Raw genomic sequence first — 18,096 nt, 5'->3', positions numbered from 1 at the left:
CATTTCCTTGCTGTCATCTGTGTAGGACCCATCTTGTTTAAGTAGGGGCCCAATACTGGACGTTGTTCTCGATTTTGATTTGGCATAGGAGAAGAAATACTTTGGGTTTCTTTCGATTTCATTTATGGCTTTTAGTTCTTCCCGCGATTCCTGACTCCTAAAGGATTCTTTTAGCTTAAGTTCGATGCTTGCTATTTCTCTGACCAGTGTCTCCCTACGCATTTCAGATATATTGACCTCTTTTAGCCGCTCTGTTATTCTTTTCCGTCGCCTGTAAAGGGAGCGCCTGTCTCTTTCTGTTTTACATCTACTCCTCCTTTTTCTTAGAGGAATAAGCCTTGTGCATACATCGAGTGCCACCGAGTTAATCTGTTCTAGGCATAAGTTGGGGTCTGTGTTGCTTAGTATATCTTCCCAGCTTATATCGGTTAGGACTTGGTTTACTTGGTCCCACTTTATGTTTTTGTTATTGAAGTTGAATTTGGTGAATGCTCCCTCGTGACTAATCTCATTATGTCGGTCTGGGGCTCCGCGCATACATGACTGAACCTCAATTATGTTGTGATCTGAGTATATTGTTTTTGATATGGTGACATTTCTTATCAGATCATCATTGTTAGTGAAGATGAGGTCTAGTGTATTCTCCAGTCTAGTAGGCTCTATTATTTGCTGGTTTAAATTGAATTTTGTGCAGAGATTTAAAAGCTCGTGTGAGTGTGAGTTTTCATCAGAGCTGCCTCCTGGTGTTATTACTGCAACAGTATTATTTGTTATATTCCTCCATTTTAGGTCCCTTAAGTTGAAATCCCCCAGGAGCAAGATGTTGGGTGCAGGAGCTGGAAGATTTTCCAGACAGTGGTCAATTTTTAACAGCTGTTCCTGGAATTGCTGGGATGTTGTATACATAGTTTAGTTTCTATTTCTCTAGTCTATCTTCCACTTTATCATATCCAGTTCCTGCAGTTTCCTTTCCTACGTGTTCTCATGGACCTCAGATCAAGGAGGAATCTCATCATCTTTTTTTTAAAGATTTGCAACATGATTTTCCTTTGGTTTTGTTAGGGCAAATTACCATAAAGAACAAAAGTAACGTATATGGCACACACATATATATATATATATATATATATATATATATATATATATATATATATATATATATATATATATTATATCCTCCATGGGGAAGTGGAACAAAATTCTTCCTCCGTAAGCTATGCGTGTCGTACGAGGCGACTAAAATGCCGGGAGCAAGGGGCTAGTAACCCCTTTTCCTTTTTGGGCTACCCTGCCTCGGTGGGATACAGCCGGTTTGTTGAATGAATATGTATATATATATATATATATATATATATATATATATATATATATATATATATATATATATATATATATATATATATATATATATATATATATGTGTGTGTGTGTGTGTGTGTGTGTGTGTGTGTGTGTGTGTGTTTGGGTGGAAACGTTGGGCATGTTTCCTCACACCTGTTAACCTAGCAGTAAGTAGGTACCCGGGTGCTGGGTGGCTAACAACCCTCCGAGTTAAAAATCGGAACAAATCTTATTTTATCTTATAAGGAAAATAGAACACGGTATTTGTAATGCGACAAGCGGATTTCCTGTTTTGTTTTGTTTTTCCTACGGTAAAGTGATAAGGAAGGAAGCTGAGGTTTGGGCGTCTAAGTCTACGTCGGTATAGGTGAGGACAGGAGAGAGTACCAGTTATCAAATAAACTAGTAAACTGACTCAAAGTGAAGAAATAAGACAGAATCGCGGTGTACTAATAACAATTTATGTGAATTGAAAAAATAAGCAATGAATGTTTCAATATTTAAGTAACTATTACACACACACACATATTAAAGGGTGGACCACTAAGTCAGTGGAAAGCCTCTGTCAGATGACCGAAAGCTCCGGTGGCGGGTCATCATATGGCTAAGAACCGCGTCAGGAAACTAATGTCCTGTTTCCTGCTGAGTCTTACCTGATTTAACCTCATGTAGTAACTCCTTTCGTCAAGAAATTGGAGTTAGCCTTCTTTTAAATCAAACCTTTCATCCTGTCCCATAGTCAATGCTTGACCTTTAATGAGTTGTGTTTTTTCTTGAATATAATCCCCTCAAGGAAGGTTCCTTGATGTTGGTGAGGGGCTCTTGATTTAGGGAATTGGATCTGTGCTCCAGTTCCCCGAATTAAGCCTGAATGCCTTCCACATATCCCCCCCCCCAGGCGCTGTATAATCCTCCGGGTTTAGCGCTTCCCCCTTGATTATAATAATAATAACTTGAATATAATAATAGCCTTAATGTAGCAGTGACACCATCTTGTAGCCTACTGATGTTACCTGATTAATTCTTACAATATAGACATGACAATACAGACTTTTTCAGTCGGATATAGAGAATAGGAAAAAAGTGGATTATGTTTGTGAATAAAATCAAGTGAGCATGGCAAGGTCAGGTCTTGTGCTGCAACAGGTGTCACCTACTCGCGTAATGTGTGTGTGTGTGTGTGTGTAGTGAGGTAGAATCAGCATGCTAAAACTACCTGAGGTTTTGGGCTACTGTCTCGGAATCTTCGATCAAGGCAGCCCCAAGTTTGCGACGTTTCTGCAGATTGTCCTCCTTCACGACCAACTTGGCACCTTTCCTTTTCATCAAGTGACCTTGTGAATGCTTGTGTATTTCGCAAGTGTTCTTCAGATTGTTACATGCGTGTTTGCATTCACCCAGGCGCTGGTTCAAGTTCCTCTGAACTGTTAGCTACTGTCTACACTCTTCTCTTTCTTCAAGCTCATTTTGCTATTGGTTCTAAAATTTATTATACGGTTCTTTCATTTTATTTATATAGATGGCATGTTAATTACAATATAACATAGCATTTACGATACAAGAAATTAAGTTACATTAATTCTCGACTGTATCTATTTCAAATTAAAATTATTGGTATTCACAGCATTATAATCTGTATTTACAAAATTCGGATATTATATACATAAAATATACATACCTAAATCAATTTAATTTTCATGAATATCATGTAAATATGTCTTGACAATACAGGTAATCTGGAGACATAACGGAAAGTTATCTCACAAAAGGAGCAATAATCTGTCAGATTCGGACCAAAAAAATGAGACAAAACGGATGAAACGAGTCTGTACTTTACGACACTTCCTCAAGGATGGTCCATAAAATAAGCTTCCAAGACATGTATGATTTTTTTTTTTTGCTAGTTCTCCAGAGTATCTTGGCGATTAGGTTTAGCGTGGTCTTGACAAGGTCTGGCGTGGTCTTGACAAGGTCTGACGTGGTCTTAACCAGGTCTGGCGTGGTCTTGACTAGGTCTGGCGTGGTTTTGACAAGGTCTGACGTGGTCTTAACCAGGTCTGGCGTGGTCTTGACCAGGTCTGGCGTGGTCTTAACCAGGTCTGGTGTGGTCTTGACTAGGTCTGGCGTGGTCTTAACCAGGTCTGGCATGGTCTTGACCAGGTCTGGCGTGGTCTTAACCAGGTCTGGCGTGGTCTTGACCAGGTCTGGCGTGGTCTTAACCAGGTCTGGCGCAGTCTTGACAGCCAAGGTTGAAAGTGTCTCAGGGATACATTATTTTCAAACCTCTGCAAGTGTTATTAGAGATCCGCTTTGAAGTTATTAACTGAATAATAGATCAGCGATGACGAGGCCACAGTGATGATGACCTTGGTGATAGGGTCACGACGTGGTGGGTTGTGTCAACTTGGTGGGTTATGTTAACTTGGTGGGTTGTGTCACATTGTAAAATCAGGAATGACCAGGCCACAGTCCGTAATATTGACCTCGGTGACTACGTCACGACTTGGGTTGTGTCAGGGTGTAAGGTCAGGAATGACTAGGCCACAGTCCGTAATCGTGACCTCAGTAACGGGTTCATGACCAACAGCCGCCCGGACCACCTCCAGCCCTGACGATACCTCGCCGAAGGGACTGGAGAAATTGGCCCCAGGCTTTCCTTTGGTACAAATGCCGAAGCCGTAATCATTAACGTCATTGGAGTAAGCGACCACCAAGCCCTCTCTGGGCTCTCTCCTATGCTCGCCGTCCCATTCCATGTCCAGCATCAACTCCCGGTATCCCGTGCCTCCATCGGGCGAGGCGTACTCAGTACACCAAATAGTTTCTCGTTCTTTGTTGGCATCTGAAACACTCCTGAAGTGTGCACCGACTAAGGAAGGGCCCATAGTGCCGAGGCAGAGTGCCAGGAACTGCTGTGCACGTCGCATGTGGCACCACAGCTGAATGTAAACACGACCAAGACAACGCTGACCATTACTGAGTTCCAGGAACACTTCAGACGGAAGCTGCAAGCAGAGAATGACTTTTATAAACGTGGATTACTAGATATAATCAATTTTTACATAAACATAAATGAAAAATATATATATTTAAACGTATAAAAGAAAATTTTAGAAAGGACTGAATTTTAAATGAGTTCTTACTAATTGACCAGTTTTACTTATTCAGCACGATATATATATATATATATATATATATATATATATATATATATATATATATATATATATATATATATATATATATATATATATATATATAATAGCTACACGACCTTGGTCCTTCAGCACAGGCATTCTTCCTCACATTCTTAGAATTGCAATGAACAGGTATAAGGATTGCAACATATTGTACTATGAAACGATCAGGTTGTGGAAGGCAAAATTAACCACTCGCCATACAATTGCCGTTATAACCCTCATCAGGCTGGTATTTCAGTTAAGATAGTTGAGAGTACTTGAGTAACGGTGGTATGTAATACACTCTCCTAATATGCCTTCTTATGTTCACTCTAATAAATTCTAATTGCAATACTTATACCTTGTTTATGGAATATCTGATAGAGTGAGGAACTTCGAAGATGAGAGGCCCAGGTTCGATTCCCACAATACTCTTTGAAGGGCACACACACACGCACACATACAGAGCTAGTGGGTAATTAAATTCTTGGAACATCACAATTGTTTAACGTCCTTTGAACGGGGAGGTTTAAGACCCTGAAGCATACTATTATATAATTACCTGCAAAGATAGGTGACTGTCGATGCGCTGTATGAGTGAGTGTAGCAGCAACCTGCCATCCCGGCAATCCAGTCTAGCACGGCGACTGTAAACAGTTGGTAGAGTGGCAGGCGGCGGCGTCTCCACCTGAACCACTACCTCTGTGGCGACCTTGTCTCCTCCTCCTTCTTCTTCTTCTTCTTTTTCTTCTTTTTCTGCGTCTCCACCTCCTACAGCTGCGTGCTCTACAGTAGAAACTTCAATACCGTCGTTTATCAAGGAGCTCAAACCCTCGTTCTGCAGATCTTGTAGTTTTTCCTCTAGATTAAGAACAGGCCTAATACTACAAGCTTTCTGTAGATCATTGAGTAGTGTGACCACATCTGTTTGAACTTGAGTCAGTATCTTCATTCTGTGCAAGTATTTGCGAAGGTTAAAGTTGACCTCCTCCATCATATCTTTAACAGAGTTTCCTATATACGTGGCGTTGTCTTTGATTATCTGCTTCCTCTCCTCCAGGAAGTTCTTGGCCAGGAGGACCTGATGTCCATGAGGATGGTTGGAGTAGAGGCAGAGGCTGCAGAGAGAACCCTCACAGTTCCTACACCAGTACTTAAGTTCGTCGCCGTGGTCGCTGCAACTCTCTTGCTGTTGATAAAACACAAGGTAAAGTCAGCATCTTTTAAGCTGTCTTGATATTCTAAATACAACATTTCTCCTCCAGACAGTAGATGAACGATGGTGTAAGGTTACAGATAGTGAGAGAGACGGTGTTTGAAGTGAAATATTTATTACGAGGTTTCGATGGTGACTGGATTTTATCAAGACAAGATATACTCATCAGGATGTATAGTGTAACACTATATCCAGTCATGGAAGAAAACGTCATGATAATGGCTTCATTGCAAATAATGTCTTTCTCACTAAAAATGTTAATGCATGCTGTGACTGAAACAATATGGGAGAAATAGAACGACAAGGGGTTGAAGTTGTGTAACTAATCCTGGACTATCCATCGTTCACAACGCATACTGCACCCAGATTAGGTTAGGTGGGTTCGTCCGGAAACAGGACAAGTGTTTCCTGATGAGGTTCTTAATCACAAGATGACCGAGGCCTTCCGCTGGCTGACCGGTCCACCCCTTTAAAAATTATAATTATAATTATTACATATTGCTATGTACCTCAAATACACGGTACCCAGGACCCTCGACAACAGTTTTGACCCACAAAATTCTTAGATGTGTTATAAACCAGAAAAAAACAATAAGCTGGTTCTGGCTCCTTATATCCCATTCTATTCCATTTCCTCACTAAACATTATTTAGGGGAAAAATAAACCATGAAAAAGGAAGCCAATAAACTTAACCAGAACGGTCATACAAATATTATACCATATAGATATAGAATCTATCTGGCAGACGTCTACACGACTAAATTTTCTCAATACGCGTATCAAAATATGTCACAAAGGGATACTGTTATATGCTCCATTCAAGGTAGGAGACTTGAGTGGGGAAAGTGACGATATTAGTGAATAGCTTATCATTCAAAGAACTGGAGAATTTCTTCCCTTCCTTGGATCTGACCTTATTTCCTGCTCCCCAGGAGCTGTACGACCCCCCAACGGGTTTATCCTTTACCCACAATAAGTAGGGAGAAGCGGTAACAAGAAGGAACTACGTAGAGGTGTATATCTCAGTACACACAGAGTTTACCCTTTTTCAGGGAGTAAAATATTATTGATGATCACATACAGATGAATTGCAACTTCGGAATATTCTCATAAATTAAAAGTTAAAACGGACGACGTTTCGCCTCCGCTCTGTGTCATTATTATTATTATTATTATTATAAAAAAGAAGCGCTAAGCCCACTAGGGTCATATAACTCCTTTGTGTCATTATCAGGTCGCATGAGTAATACGATAAAAGCATGAAGACCAAGATAATGGAAGATAAGATAGCAACTCAGGTAATGTTGTGTCGTCAGATTTAGAACAGTTGGAATTGTACTAGGCGAAATATGATAGAATAAAAGTCTACACAATATGAGAGAAAAACATCTCTAAAACCTGAAACAAACATTTACAGAGCGAGAGACAAACATCTGGAGTTAGAGATCCAAAGTTCTGATTGTCCACATCGCTCCCGGGCCATGCGGACAGGCTGCGCAGTAGCTCCTGATTCAACTGATTTCTGCGCAGTTTTCACAGACCACTACAATTCACAAGATGGCGGACCGACAAGGCAGGAGAGTTAACACGGTTTCTGTTGCATTCACACAAGGCTCCCTCAGTGTTCCTACAATGCACACATTAATGCCAAGCATTATACGAGACGTATACGGCATCCCCAATGAAGTATTATATGGCGTAGCTTTGAATGGGATGTCAAGGGTATTTATAAAATTCGTGAATGACGGCTTCTACAACAAGATTGTGGAAACTTTTCAAGAAAGGAGAATGGTAGTGAATTCAGCTGTGGAAGTGTGTCTACATGACGTGTCGACGTATGTCACCTGGGTCAAGGTGAGAAATGTGCCTTTCGAGGCGGAGGAGTACTATCTGCAGGATGTTTTCGGCAGATACGGAACTGTGCATGCAGCGACCAAGGGAGTGTGGAGAGAGGGCCCATACGAGGGGTTCCCGGAGGGCTCCTTCACCATCAAGATGACGCTCCGCCAGTCGATTCCCTCTTATGTACGTCTGGAGAAATATAGGACCCAGGTGTTTGAACATCAAAATGGTATACAATACCGACAGGTTGTTAGGTAAGACACTGTTGCATATGTGTCTTACCTAACGACCCAGGTGTTTGTTCATTACGCGGGCCAAAGGAAGACTTGCAGACTATGCAACTCTTTTGAGCATATGGCTGCCCAGTGCCCCCGTCAACTGGTTGGCCACTCCCAGGACCATTCACCTGTGGGCCTACGGGCTGAGGCTTTCGTGACTGAGCCTGGTACCTCAGCTGGGCAAGTTCCCAAGCTTTGGAGTGACGAGATGCAACAGGAGGACATGCAGTCTACGATGTGTGCCACCCTGTCTGTGGATGCATCGACCGTGCCCACGCTTACAGTGGATCCTGGGGGGCCTGAGGTTTTGCCACAGGATAAGTTGCTGGAAGACGTGTTGCAGGACCTTCTAGATGGAACAGAACATGGTCCTGTTGTTTCGACGGCGTGTCGTGAGTTAACGACTGAGGAATCCCCTAACATGGAAATGCAGGATAAAACCACGTTCGTACGGACGCATGAGGTGGTGGTGGAGGTTCACCAGGAGGCTTCGTCTAGCGAGGAGATGCATGTGGATGGCAGCTCCCGCAAACATTCGGCGGGAGCGTCGGATATGGACGACGTCTTGACACCAGGACAGCGCCCGGGGAGGAAATCGTGGGCGAAAGTGGCTGAGCCGCCTGTCACAGAAGGGATAGTTTCAAGGTCCCAGCATAAGGGTAGAGTATGGGGGGAGGGGGGTCTCGAGAAGCCGAATGACAAAGACGGGCAGTCTAATGTGCGAGTGGGAACAGGAAAGACCCAAAAACATAGAGGTAAACCACCTTTTTTGTAAATTCAAGTGTGTTACTATCAATGCCAATGGCTTAAGGACTGAAGTTAAAAAAGTGTGGATGGAGTGGTTTTTGCGTCGTTACGATGTGGATGTATGTTTTATGCAAGAACATAATTATAAATTTGGTAGAGAGTTACGGTTGAAAGGCTACCGAATGTATGTGAGTAATTCTTTAAAATTAAAGGGTGGGGTGGCTATAGCGGTGAAGGAGTCTAGCCCTTGGAGCGTCTTGGGATGGGAGGAGGGGGGAGATGAAAGGATGGTAAGGGTGGATGGGTATTGGGGTGGGGTTAGAGTTTGTTTTATCGGAGTTTATATGCCAGCGGACAGTAACTCTAAAGTTAAAATAGACTTTGTGAGGGAGGCTTTAACGTTTCACATCCGGGGTTTACCTTTAATTTCGGTCTTAGGTGGGGATTGGAATTGCATTATCCGCCATGGGGATGTTGAGCAAGGGGGGCGGGGTGCGTTCTACCTGTCCTAAGAAATCTGCTGGGGATATAGGGGTTTATGATGTAGTGGGGAGGGGTGGGTGGGGGGTGGAACATACGTTTGTGCACAGAGGTTACGCGGCCCGACTGGATAGGATTTATGCAACACAAGGAATTCGAGTTGGGCGCGTGCAGACACTTGATCTGGGGTTTTCCGATCACCGTGCAGTGCTAGCGGACTTGGACTGGGACGGAATGATCAGGGTTTATTCAGGGTATTGGAAACTGAATGGGCGGCTCTTGGAGGGGGAAGGGGATGGGTCCGCTTCTCAGGATTGGTGGAAAAATATCTGGGAAACGCGGATGGCAGATGAATGTTTGTTGGAATGGTGGGAAACACGTGCCAAACCCGGAATAGCGAGTTATTATAAGAAGTGGGGAAAGGAGGAAGCAAGGTGGAGGTTTGGGCTACAAAACTATTTGGAGGGGCAGCTTAATGATTACTATGTAGAGGGTGGAAGTAGTAGGTATGACGACATTGAACATCTTCGTAGTCGACTTGCAGAAATTCACAATGAACGTTTTAATGCGGTTCGAGTCAGAGCAGGTATGGAAGAAGTGCTATGGGGTGACAAACTTTCCAGTTGTGTCTTGCGCAAGTTCAGGGTCAGACAACAGGCGACGTCCCTCTTGCAATTGGAAGTATGCACGGGTTTGGGTGGTTACCTGCCGGGTCAAGTACTCCTCACCACGGACAGCATGAGTTTTTATACTGATCTATGGTTTGGGGAAAAGCTACGGCGGGGAGTAGGGGGGGTCCAGGCGGGTGGCCTGGGGGGGAGGGATTTCAGAAAAGTTATGTGACAGGGATAGAACGGTACTAGAAGGTAGAATTCGAGTGGAGGAGGTAGAGGAGGCGATTTTTAGTATAAGTAAAGGAAAGGCACCAGGTATAGATGGCATTTCGAATGATTTTTATAGGGCGCATTGGGGAAGTATAAAGCATTGTTTGGTTGATGTATTGAATTGCATGCTCACGGAGGGGAGGTTAGGTATGTCGCAAAGTACGGGGGTAGTTGTGTTGGTGCCAAAAAAGGGAGGGGGGAGGGGTCTGAGTGCATATAGAGCTATGTCTCTTATGTGCTCGGACTATAAAATCTTTGCAAAAGTTTTAGGAAATAGAATGAGGAAGGTTATGGGGTTGGTTATTCACGAGGGACAGCTAGGCATACCAGGTAGGAGCATGAGGGACGGGCATGTACGTATTAGGGAATTTTTGGAGGAATGTCAAGGGGGGGGGTGTCCTCGGGCTTGACTGGAAAAAAATGCTTACGACTGTGTTGATAGAGATTTATTGAGGCTTATTTTATTGAAGCAGGGTTTTGGAGAGGAGATTGTAAGATGGGTTGATACCTTGTATGTCTCGGCTATGATACGCGTACAGGTAAACGGTAAATTGGGGCAGCCGGTCCGTATGGAACGGGGTTTGAGGCAAGGGTGCCCCCTCTCCCAGCTGCTTTTTGCTTGTATGCAGAACCCCTTTTATGAGCTGGTGGATGGTGGTTTGAGGCGTGGGACGCGGAGTAGTGACCATGCAGCGCATGTGGTCGGGTACGTAGATGATACCACGATTTTGTTAAAAGGGGAGGAGGATTTGCGGATCGTGGGATGGATTGTTGAGTTTTTTGGGACAGTCTGGCATGTGCGTCAATAAAGCAAAATCGAAATTGTAATAAAGTTGGTAGAATTACCGACAATATGTATAGTAAAAGGACACAAGTGCAACTAATGTGACATTTATTGTGGCAACGTTTCGCTCTCCAGGAGCTTTATCAAGCCATGGCTTGATAAAGCTCCTGGAGAGCGAAACGTTGCCACAATAAATGTCACATTAGTTGCACTTGTGTCCTTTTAAAATCGAAATTATTGGAGGTGGGTACATGGGTGGGAGGGGGGGTTGGGCGAAAAGTATGGGTGGTCAGTCGTGGTGCAACTTAGAATATGTGGTATCGTGTACATGGCAGATGAGAGGGAGGGCCGAAGGGTGAACTCAGAATTGGTGGTTAATAAGGCTTTATATCGACTTCGGGGGCTAAGAGCTGGGGATGTATCTTTGCAGCAGAGGACAGTAGTGGTTAATACACTTGTTAATAGTAAAGTATGGGGTGTGGCTGAGGTGTACCCTTTAAGAGATGTGGATATTCAGGAACTGCAGAGAAGGGTCTTACGTTATGTTTGGGGTTTCGGGAGGGCTTGGTTAAACCGGGAGGTTGTCATGACCCATGTTCGCCGTGGGGGTTTAGGTCTCCTGGCTTTGGGGCCACGGGTGAAGGCCCTCTATGTTAAGCAGCGGTTCCTCAGGGCGGGCGGTGAGAAGGGCATCCGGGTGGGTCGGGTAATGATCCACATACGTAAATGGTGGAGCGGGAGGGGATTAATCGAGTGTGAGGACATGCTACGTTTGTTATTAAAGTTGAGAAATGCGCCGGGAGGGGATTAATTGAGTGTGAGGACATGCTACGTTTGTTATTAAAGTTGAGAAATGCGCAACGGATTCGGGTGGGGCAAATGGTCAGCATATGTTGTCGTAGGGAAATTGTACAGGGATTGTCTGTTTTCCGCTGTATAATTGGGGGAAACATGGGACGGATTTTGTAAACTTAAGTTCGCACCAAGGGTTCGTGAATTGGTGTACAGATTTGTCATGGGGATTTTAGCATCAAAATCGGTCTTAAATAGGATGGGTTTGGTAAGGGAGGCGGATTGCTTACGTTGCGGTCTCGAAGAAACAGCTTTTCATGCAGTCTACTTTTGTGATACCTTGGACAAAGTTCGTTCGTGGTTGGGGCGGGTTTTAGATTTTCTTAGTGGGGGAACTATCTCAACCTTACGAGCCTTAACATTAGACGTTAGCGGAGTATCAAGTGAGGTACGAAGAGCAATAATGTACGTGGTGGCTGATTTTCTTTATATATCGTGGGGTATGCGGGAAACCGGGGGATCAGTTAGGATCAGGGCAATTGCGGCAGGTATCTATAGAACGTATTGCAGAAATAAACTCATATATGGTAGAAGTTGGGATAATAGTTTTCCTGCAAACTATCGAAGTCTTATTGTTCAAAGGTTGCTGCAACTGGGGGTGGGGTAAGGCAACGGGGGGCTGGACTTCTCCCGTGGTAGCACCAAACGGTGGGTTCGGGACTTCAGGGTAGAGGGCGGGTTTGGGGAGTGACGTGTAGGTATTATGAATGGTTCCGTGCGTCTGTGTGTGTATGGTTGTGGCGTTGTGTGGAACTGAGATCTTGGATTAATCCTAATATGGTCGTGCATCTTGATAATACAGATAAAAAGCAATATTTCAGTATATGTTCCAGCCTCTGCAAGGCTGAACCGGTTCCCGACTATGACCGGGGCTTGGTGAAGTATGTTGGGTCTTTCCTGGGATTCCCGTTAGGTTTTGTTTAGTCATTTGTAAGCGGAAGCCTCGCTGATATCACTGCTTAAAGTACACGTTATACTGCCCTTTAAGGGGAATGTTCATAAACAGACCTTTGGTGTTGGTTGTAAACTTTTGATGAAGGGCAAAAAGTTTCATTGGCCTAAGATTGTTCGAATATGTAGTAGAGGTCACCTATGTGAGGGGGGAGGTTGAGATGTATAATGTCCTATATTGTAATCTTTGGGCATTTAAGTTCCTTGGTCAGCAGCTTTTGTGGGATATGTTGTTCTGTCACCCAGTGATATCACATGTATTTTTTTTTTATCATTTATGGTGCATTATAGTCAGCTGATGTTCAATTAAGCACCTTTACTAATATCACTGTATACAAGTAAGGTATATTTTTTTTGTGTGGGTTTATAATTAGTTTGAGAAACTAAATAGGGGGTTGGTCGGGGTATTAGGTGTCTTAGTGTTTCCTCATATATAATCATACATGTTAGATCTGTAAAAGTCTTATGTTGATTATTAAAGACTTTTTGCATATTTTGATTCCTTTTTCAATACATGCAAAACCAAAAATAAAGAACACCATGTTTTAATTTCAAGTCATGTGGGTTTCTGATAGTTATTTTATATAACCATAGTACTAGTGAGTGTGTAATGTATTAGTTTATATGATATTGTTTTTGTATATAAAATTTTTATATATCCATAGTACCATTGAATGCGCAATGCATTAGTTTATATGACATTCTTTTGTATATAAAATTTCATACACAATATGAATAAGACTGTCAGGTTTGGTTATATATTTATTTGGTGTTTAAGGTATGTTCCGGTAGTTCTCTGTTTAGTTATATATATTGTTGTTGTCTTACATAAATTTTTTACGGTTCTTGTTTTAAAATAAATTTTGTATGTCACACATGTATACTGTGTTTTAAGTCAATTATGTATAACACATGTATACTGTGTTTTTTTTAAATAAAATATAAAAAAAAATGTTGTGTCGTCAGATTTAGAACAGTTGGAATTGTACTAGGCGAAATATGATGGAATAAAAGTCTACACAATATGAGAGAAAAACATCTATAAAACCTGAAACAAACATTTACAGAGTGAGAGACAATCGATCGACACCATGCCTAACCCTTCTAGGGTAGGGTAGGTGCCTGAGCCCGAGCCTTTAGCTCATAAGACTGTCATTCCCATTAGCCCCCTTGAGGCGGGGATGGCAGACCAGAGAGGCCTAGCTTGTGGCTAGGCCTGGGGACAGTTGGTCCCAAAGATGAGGAGGTACTTGTGCCTCCTCCCATGGGAGACTTAGGTCTCAGACACTCCCTAAAGAGGGAGCCAAGGCCGGGCCACCACTTGGAAAAGGCCCGGGCCGGGAGAATACCGGCTAATATTTAATAATAATAATAATAATAATAATAATAATAATGAGAGACAATCGACACCATGCCTAACCCTTCTAGGGTAGGGTAGGTGCCTGAGCTGGAGCCTTTAGCTCATAAGACTGTCATTCCCATTTGCCCCCTTGGGGCGGGGATGGCAGACCAGAGAGGCCTAGCTTGTGGCTAGGCCTGAGGACAGTTGGTCCCAAAGATGAGGAGGTACTTGTGCCTCCTCCCATGGAAGACTTAGGTCTCAGACACTCCCTAAAGAGGGAGCCAAGGCCGGGCCACCACTTGGAAAAGGCCCGGGCCGGGAGAATACCGGCTAATCTTTAATAATAATAATAATAATAAGTGAGAGACAAACATCTGGAGTTAAAGATCCAAAGTTCTACAGAGACAAACATCTACAGAGATACAAACATCTACAGAGCGGGAGACAAACATCTACAAGTGATACACAAGTCTCGTTGTGTCCCATAGAAGACATTAGCCTCTCAGCATGACGAGGTTTTGGCTTGCTCTGTCAGCACTTATATAAGAATGAGTGTGATTTATAAACAACACTTTCACCGGAGCTAACTTGTTTGCGGTTATTGTTAGCATAATCGTTTAGAAAGCTCAATTGGATATATAGAAATCCTTACTAGGGTTATTGATAACATCTGGGTATAGAAAACTCATGTAGGTATCCAGGATAGGTTAGGTAGAACTCGTCAGGAAACAAGACAAGGGTTACTATCCGTCTTACTGGTCCACCACTCTTTTAAATATTATATAAAGTTAAAAAGAAATCTCTGATCAATATTGGGTTTAGGTATTTGGGATTTCACCATAAATATAAGTCAGCAAGTAAAGTTTTTAACATGAAATCGTTATGCCATGGAATAATATATTACGGGCTTTTGATTTTTTTTTTTTTTTGTAGTAAAATGCCTTATTGCATAAAGTATTCATTTTGGGCTTATATAAAAAAAATTGGTAAATGGTCTTAATATAATAAAATAAACAGTTTATCTCATTTGCTCCGGCGCACAACCCACAAAATTTTGAAGTATTAACACGGTCAAGATCCGACCAGATAAACACGATATTGACCAAATTTTTGTTAGGTTTATTGGCAGACAACCTGTCTTAGAAAATCAGTCCCTGAAATGTGATACAACTGAGAATTATAGAACACAACACCTTACAACGTGCACGCGATAACCATCTTAAAATTCTCAACTAATTCACAGACTGAAAAGGGTAACTAGGCGATGTTTCGGTCCTTCCTGTACCATCTCTAGTCCTAAGAACTGCAGATACAAATTAAACAAGAGTAAGGAAAGGCACTCACTTGACACTTGGTATAGGCGAGAGACAAACTCAAGGCTTGGATGTTGACGGGAAGATCTGCGGCATCAACCTGGCTGATATCCTGACTACAAGATGGGCAGGAGAGGTCTCCCTCCTTCTGGACGCTGACGATACAGGTGCGGCAGAAAGTATGGCCACAGGGCAGGAGAACCGGGTCGCGGGAGTCAGTCTGGTATAACTCAGAGCACACCTCGCACCTCACAGTCTCGGACATCCCTGAAGGGGTGTGGCTGGCTGCTGTAGCTCAGGCTACTGCCGTTGGTTTTTATCCTGAAGAGGATTTCTGAATGTCAGGGATTTTTAAATGTCATGGAACTAGATTCTCTCTCTCTCTCTCTCTCTCTCTCTCTCTCTCTCTCTCTCTCTCTCTCTCTCTCTCTCTCTCTCTCTCTCTCTCTCTCTCTCTCTCTCTCTCTCTCTCTCTCTCTCTCTCTCTCTCTCTCTCTCTCTCTCTCTATCTCTATCTATCTATCTCTTACACAAGATTTTACGAGGTTAGGTTAAGGATTCTTAACTTTATTTACACGTTAAGAGCGAGCTCTGTCTCTCTCTCTCTATCTCTCAGAGAGAGAATTTTCACTAGTGTATTTGTGGTTTATGATACAGTAAGACGATGTTTATCAGGTCTTCAGTAAGGATCTTGATAAGGTATCACGCAAAGGCAACCATACTAAGAATCTACGTAAGATTACTAATATCAGTTTTTAAAGGGGCGGAAGGGTAAGCCAACGGAAGGCCTCGGTCAGATGACCAAAAAGCCCCAGAGGCGGGTCTTCATATGACCAAGACCCGCGTCAGGAAGTAATTGTCCTGTTTCCAAACGACTCTTATGAAACCTAATACAGATTTTCTATAAATTATGAAAAATACTTCTTTACAGATGTGTGTGCACTGAAAATAATAGTTCATGTTTATGTGGAGTATATATCTCATTGTGGTGTCCCGTGGCCTGGCGGCTAAAGCTCTCGCTTCACACGACGAGAGTCTGGGTTCGATTCCCAATGAGGGTAGAAACATTGGGCATGTTTCATTACACCGGTTGTCTATGTTCCCCATTAGTAAAATGGGTACCTGGGTGTTAGTCGACTGGTGTGGGTCGCATGCTGAGACAAAATTGACCTAATTTGCCCGGAATGTTCTGCATAACAAGCGGCTTTGTATATAGTAATATGTCATTGATGTCAGCTATGGTCTGTATACCTTGTAAATGTACTATTATTATTAATATATATTTAGTATTTACCTTGATTTCAGTGTACTCACATTTGGATTTAAAGTACTCTTGATTGTGAGTAAGTGACATATAGCCTAAGTGACCCTCGTGTCCTGTCGATAGGCTTTGACCTCAATTAACCAACCAATCAGTTGTGTAGGATATAAACACCGTGAATACATCTCTTAATGTACTTACACTGAGAGTTCACTGTAATCCCTATTTTAGTGGTAAAAATATTCTTGTATGGCGGTGAACAAGTAACATACAACCTTATAAACTCTTGAGTAGGCTTGTAGCTTAAGTAATCAACCGGAGTTATGGCTGACTGAAAACAAAATGGGGATTGTATAAATGTGGACACATCAGAATAACACTAGACACAAGCAGAGTTCCACAGGAGTCAGTATTGGGACTCCTAATCTTCACACTTTACATATATGATTCAGATTTAGGATATTTTACGTATTCAATATATCTTAGATTATTATTATTATTATTATTATTATTATTATTATTATTATTATTATTATTATTATTATCATCATCAAAAAGAAGCGCTAAGCCACAAGGGCTATACAGCGCTGCAATATATCTTAGAAAACTAGACATTATCTAATTAAAGAAAATTTGCACTTCATGTATTGCTCTTAGTATTGGCTAGATTATGGTGATACTGTTATGATGCTGTCCTTAGTCGTAGGAAAGAGCATACATATACACATTATTAACACCCGGGTACATACAACCAATGCGTAGCGACTACATCAACAGACGTCGTCTCACATTAAGTACACACAGTGATTGTATCTACAAACACACACAGTATCAGAATCAACACCAGCACACTACTAGTAAAGTACACACAGTGTCAGCATGAACACCCTCCACACAGAATGATTGCATCAACATCCGTACACAATAAACAGAGACAGCCTCCTCCTGGGGAGCACAGGGATGTGACGAGACTAGTGTCTCAGCTCGGCTTCAGTGTCAGTGGCTCGTGATATCTGAAGGAACCAGCAACACTATCTCAGCGAGTGGCCACACGTGTGTGTCCTGGAGTCCTAGACTTCTGGAGTCCTACACCTCCTTCCTCCTGGTCCTACGCTCCTCCCTCTTCACTCCACCTCACGCTTTTTTTTTCCCCCCACATCTCCACCTTGTTCACTTCCTCCTTCCCTCCTCTGAATGATGCTGCAGTTTGTGCTAAATTAATTGTGCGTCTCGGGGATATTTTCTTCAATTACTAAGCATTCGTTAATTCCTCCCCTTACTCATTCATTACCACCTTTAATTCTCCCCTTCCCTCCCGCTCTCTCTCTCTCTCTCTCTCTCTCTCTCTCTCTCTCTCTCTCTCTCTCTCTCTCTCTCTCTCTCTCTCTCTCTCTCTCTCTCTCTCTCTCTCTCTCTCTTTCTCTCTCTCTTTCTCTCTCTCTCTCTCTCTCTCTCTCTCTCTCTCTCTCTCTCTCTCTCTCTCTCTCTCTCTCTCTCTCTCTCTCTCTCTCTCTCTCTCTCTCTCTTTCTCTCTCTCTCTCTCCATCCTTTCCCATCCTACCTCACCGATATGAATTAAATAAAAACATAGTCTGGTGTCTGGCGCCGACACTGTCCTCACCAAA

General features: G+C 42.6%; 1 protein-coding gene across 2 annotated transcripts; it reads right to left on the bottom strand.

The window, feature by feature from the left end:
* Nucleotides 1–2,809: 2,809 nt before the first annotated feature.
* On the bottom strand, nucleotides 2,810–17,772 carry LOC128700797 (tripartite motif-containing protein 5-like). 2 transcript variants are annotated; one of them, XM_070097119.1, is made up of 4 exons: nucleotides 17,221–17,772; nucleotides 15,242–15,531; nucleotides 5,083–5,709; nucleotides 2,810–4,346 (listed from the first exon to the last, which is right to left on the bottom strand). In XM_070097119.1, exons 2-4 carry the CDS (start codon nucleotides 15,473–15,475, stop codon nucleotides 3,855–3,857), a joined length of 1,353 nt encoding a protein of 450 aa, XP_069953220.1. In that variant the 5' UTR covers nucleotides 15,476–15,531; nucleotides 17,221–17,772; the 3' UTR covers nucleotides 2,810–3,854. The 2 variants fall into 2 exon arrangements, with proteins under 2 accessions (XP_069953220.1, XP_069953219.1); XM_070097118.1 differs by having other exon boundaries at nucleotides 2,811–4,346; nucleotides 17,393–17,771.
* Between the last annotated feature and the right edge of the window lie 324 nt (nucleotides 17,773–18,096).

This window comes from Cherax quadricarinatus, chromosome 56, assembly GCF_038502225.1.
Source record: "Cherax quadricarinatus isolate ZL_2023a chromosome 56, ASM3850222v1, whole genome shotgun sequence".
NCBI lineage: Eukaryota > Metazoa > Arthropoda > Malacostraca > Decapoda > Parastacidae > Cherax > Cherax quadricarinatus.
The sequence above is the reverse complement of the archived record's forward strand: the minus strand, read 5'-3'. Positions and strand labels throughout refer to the sequence as shown.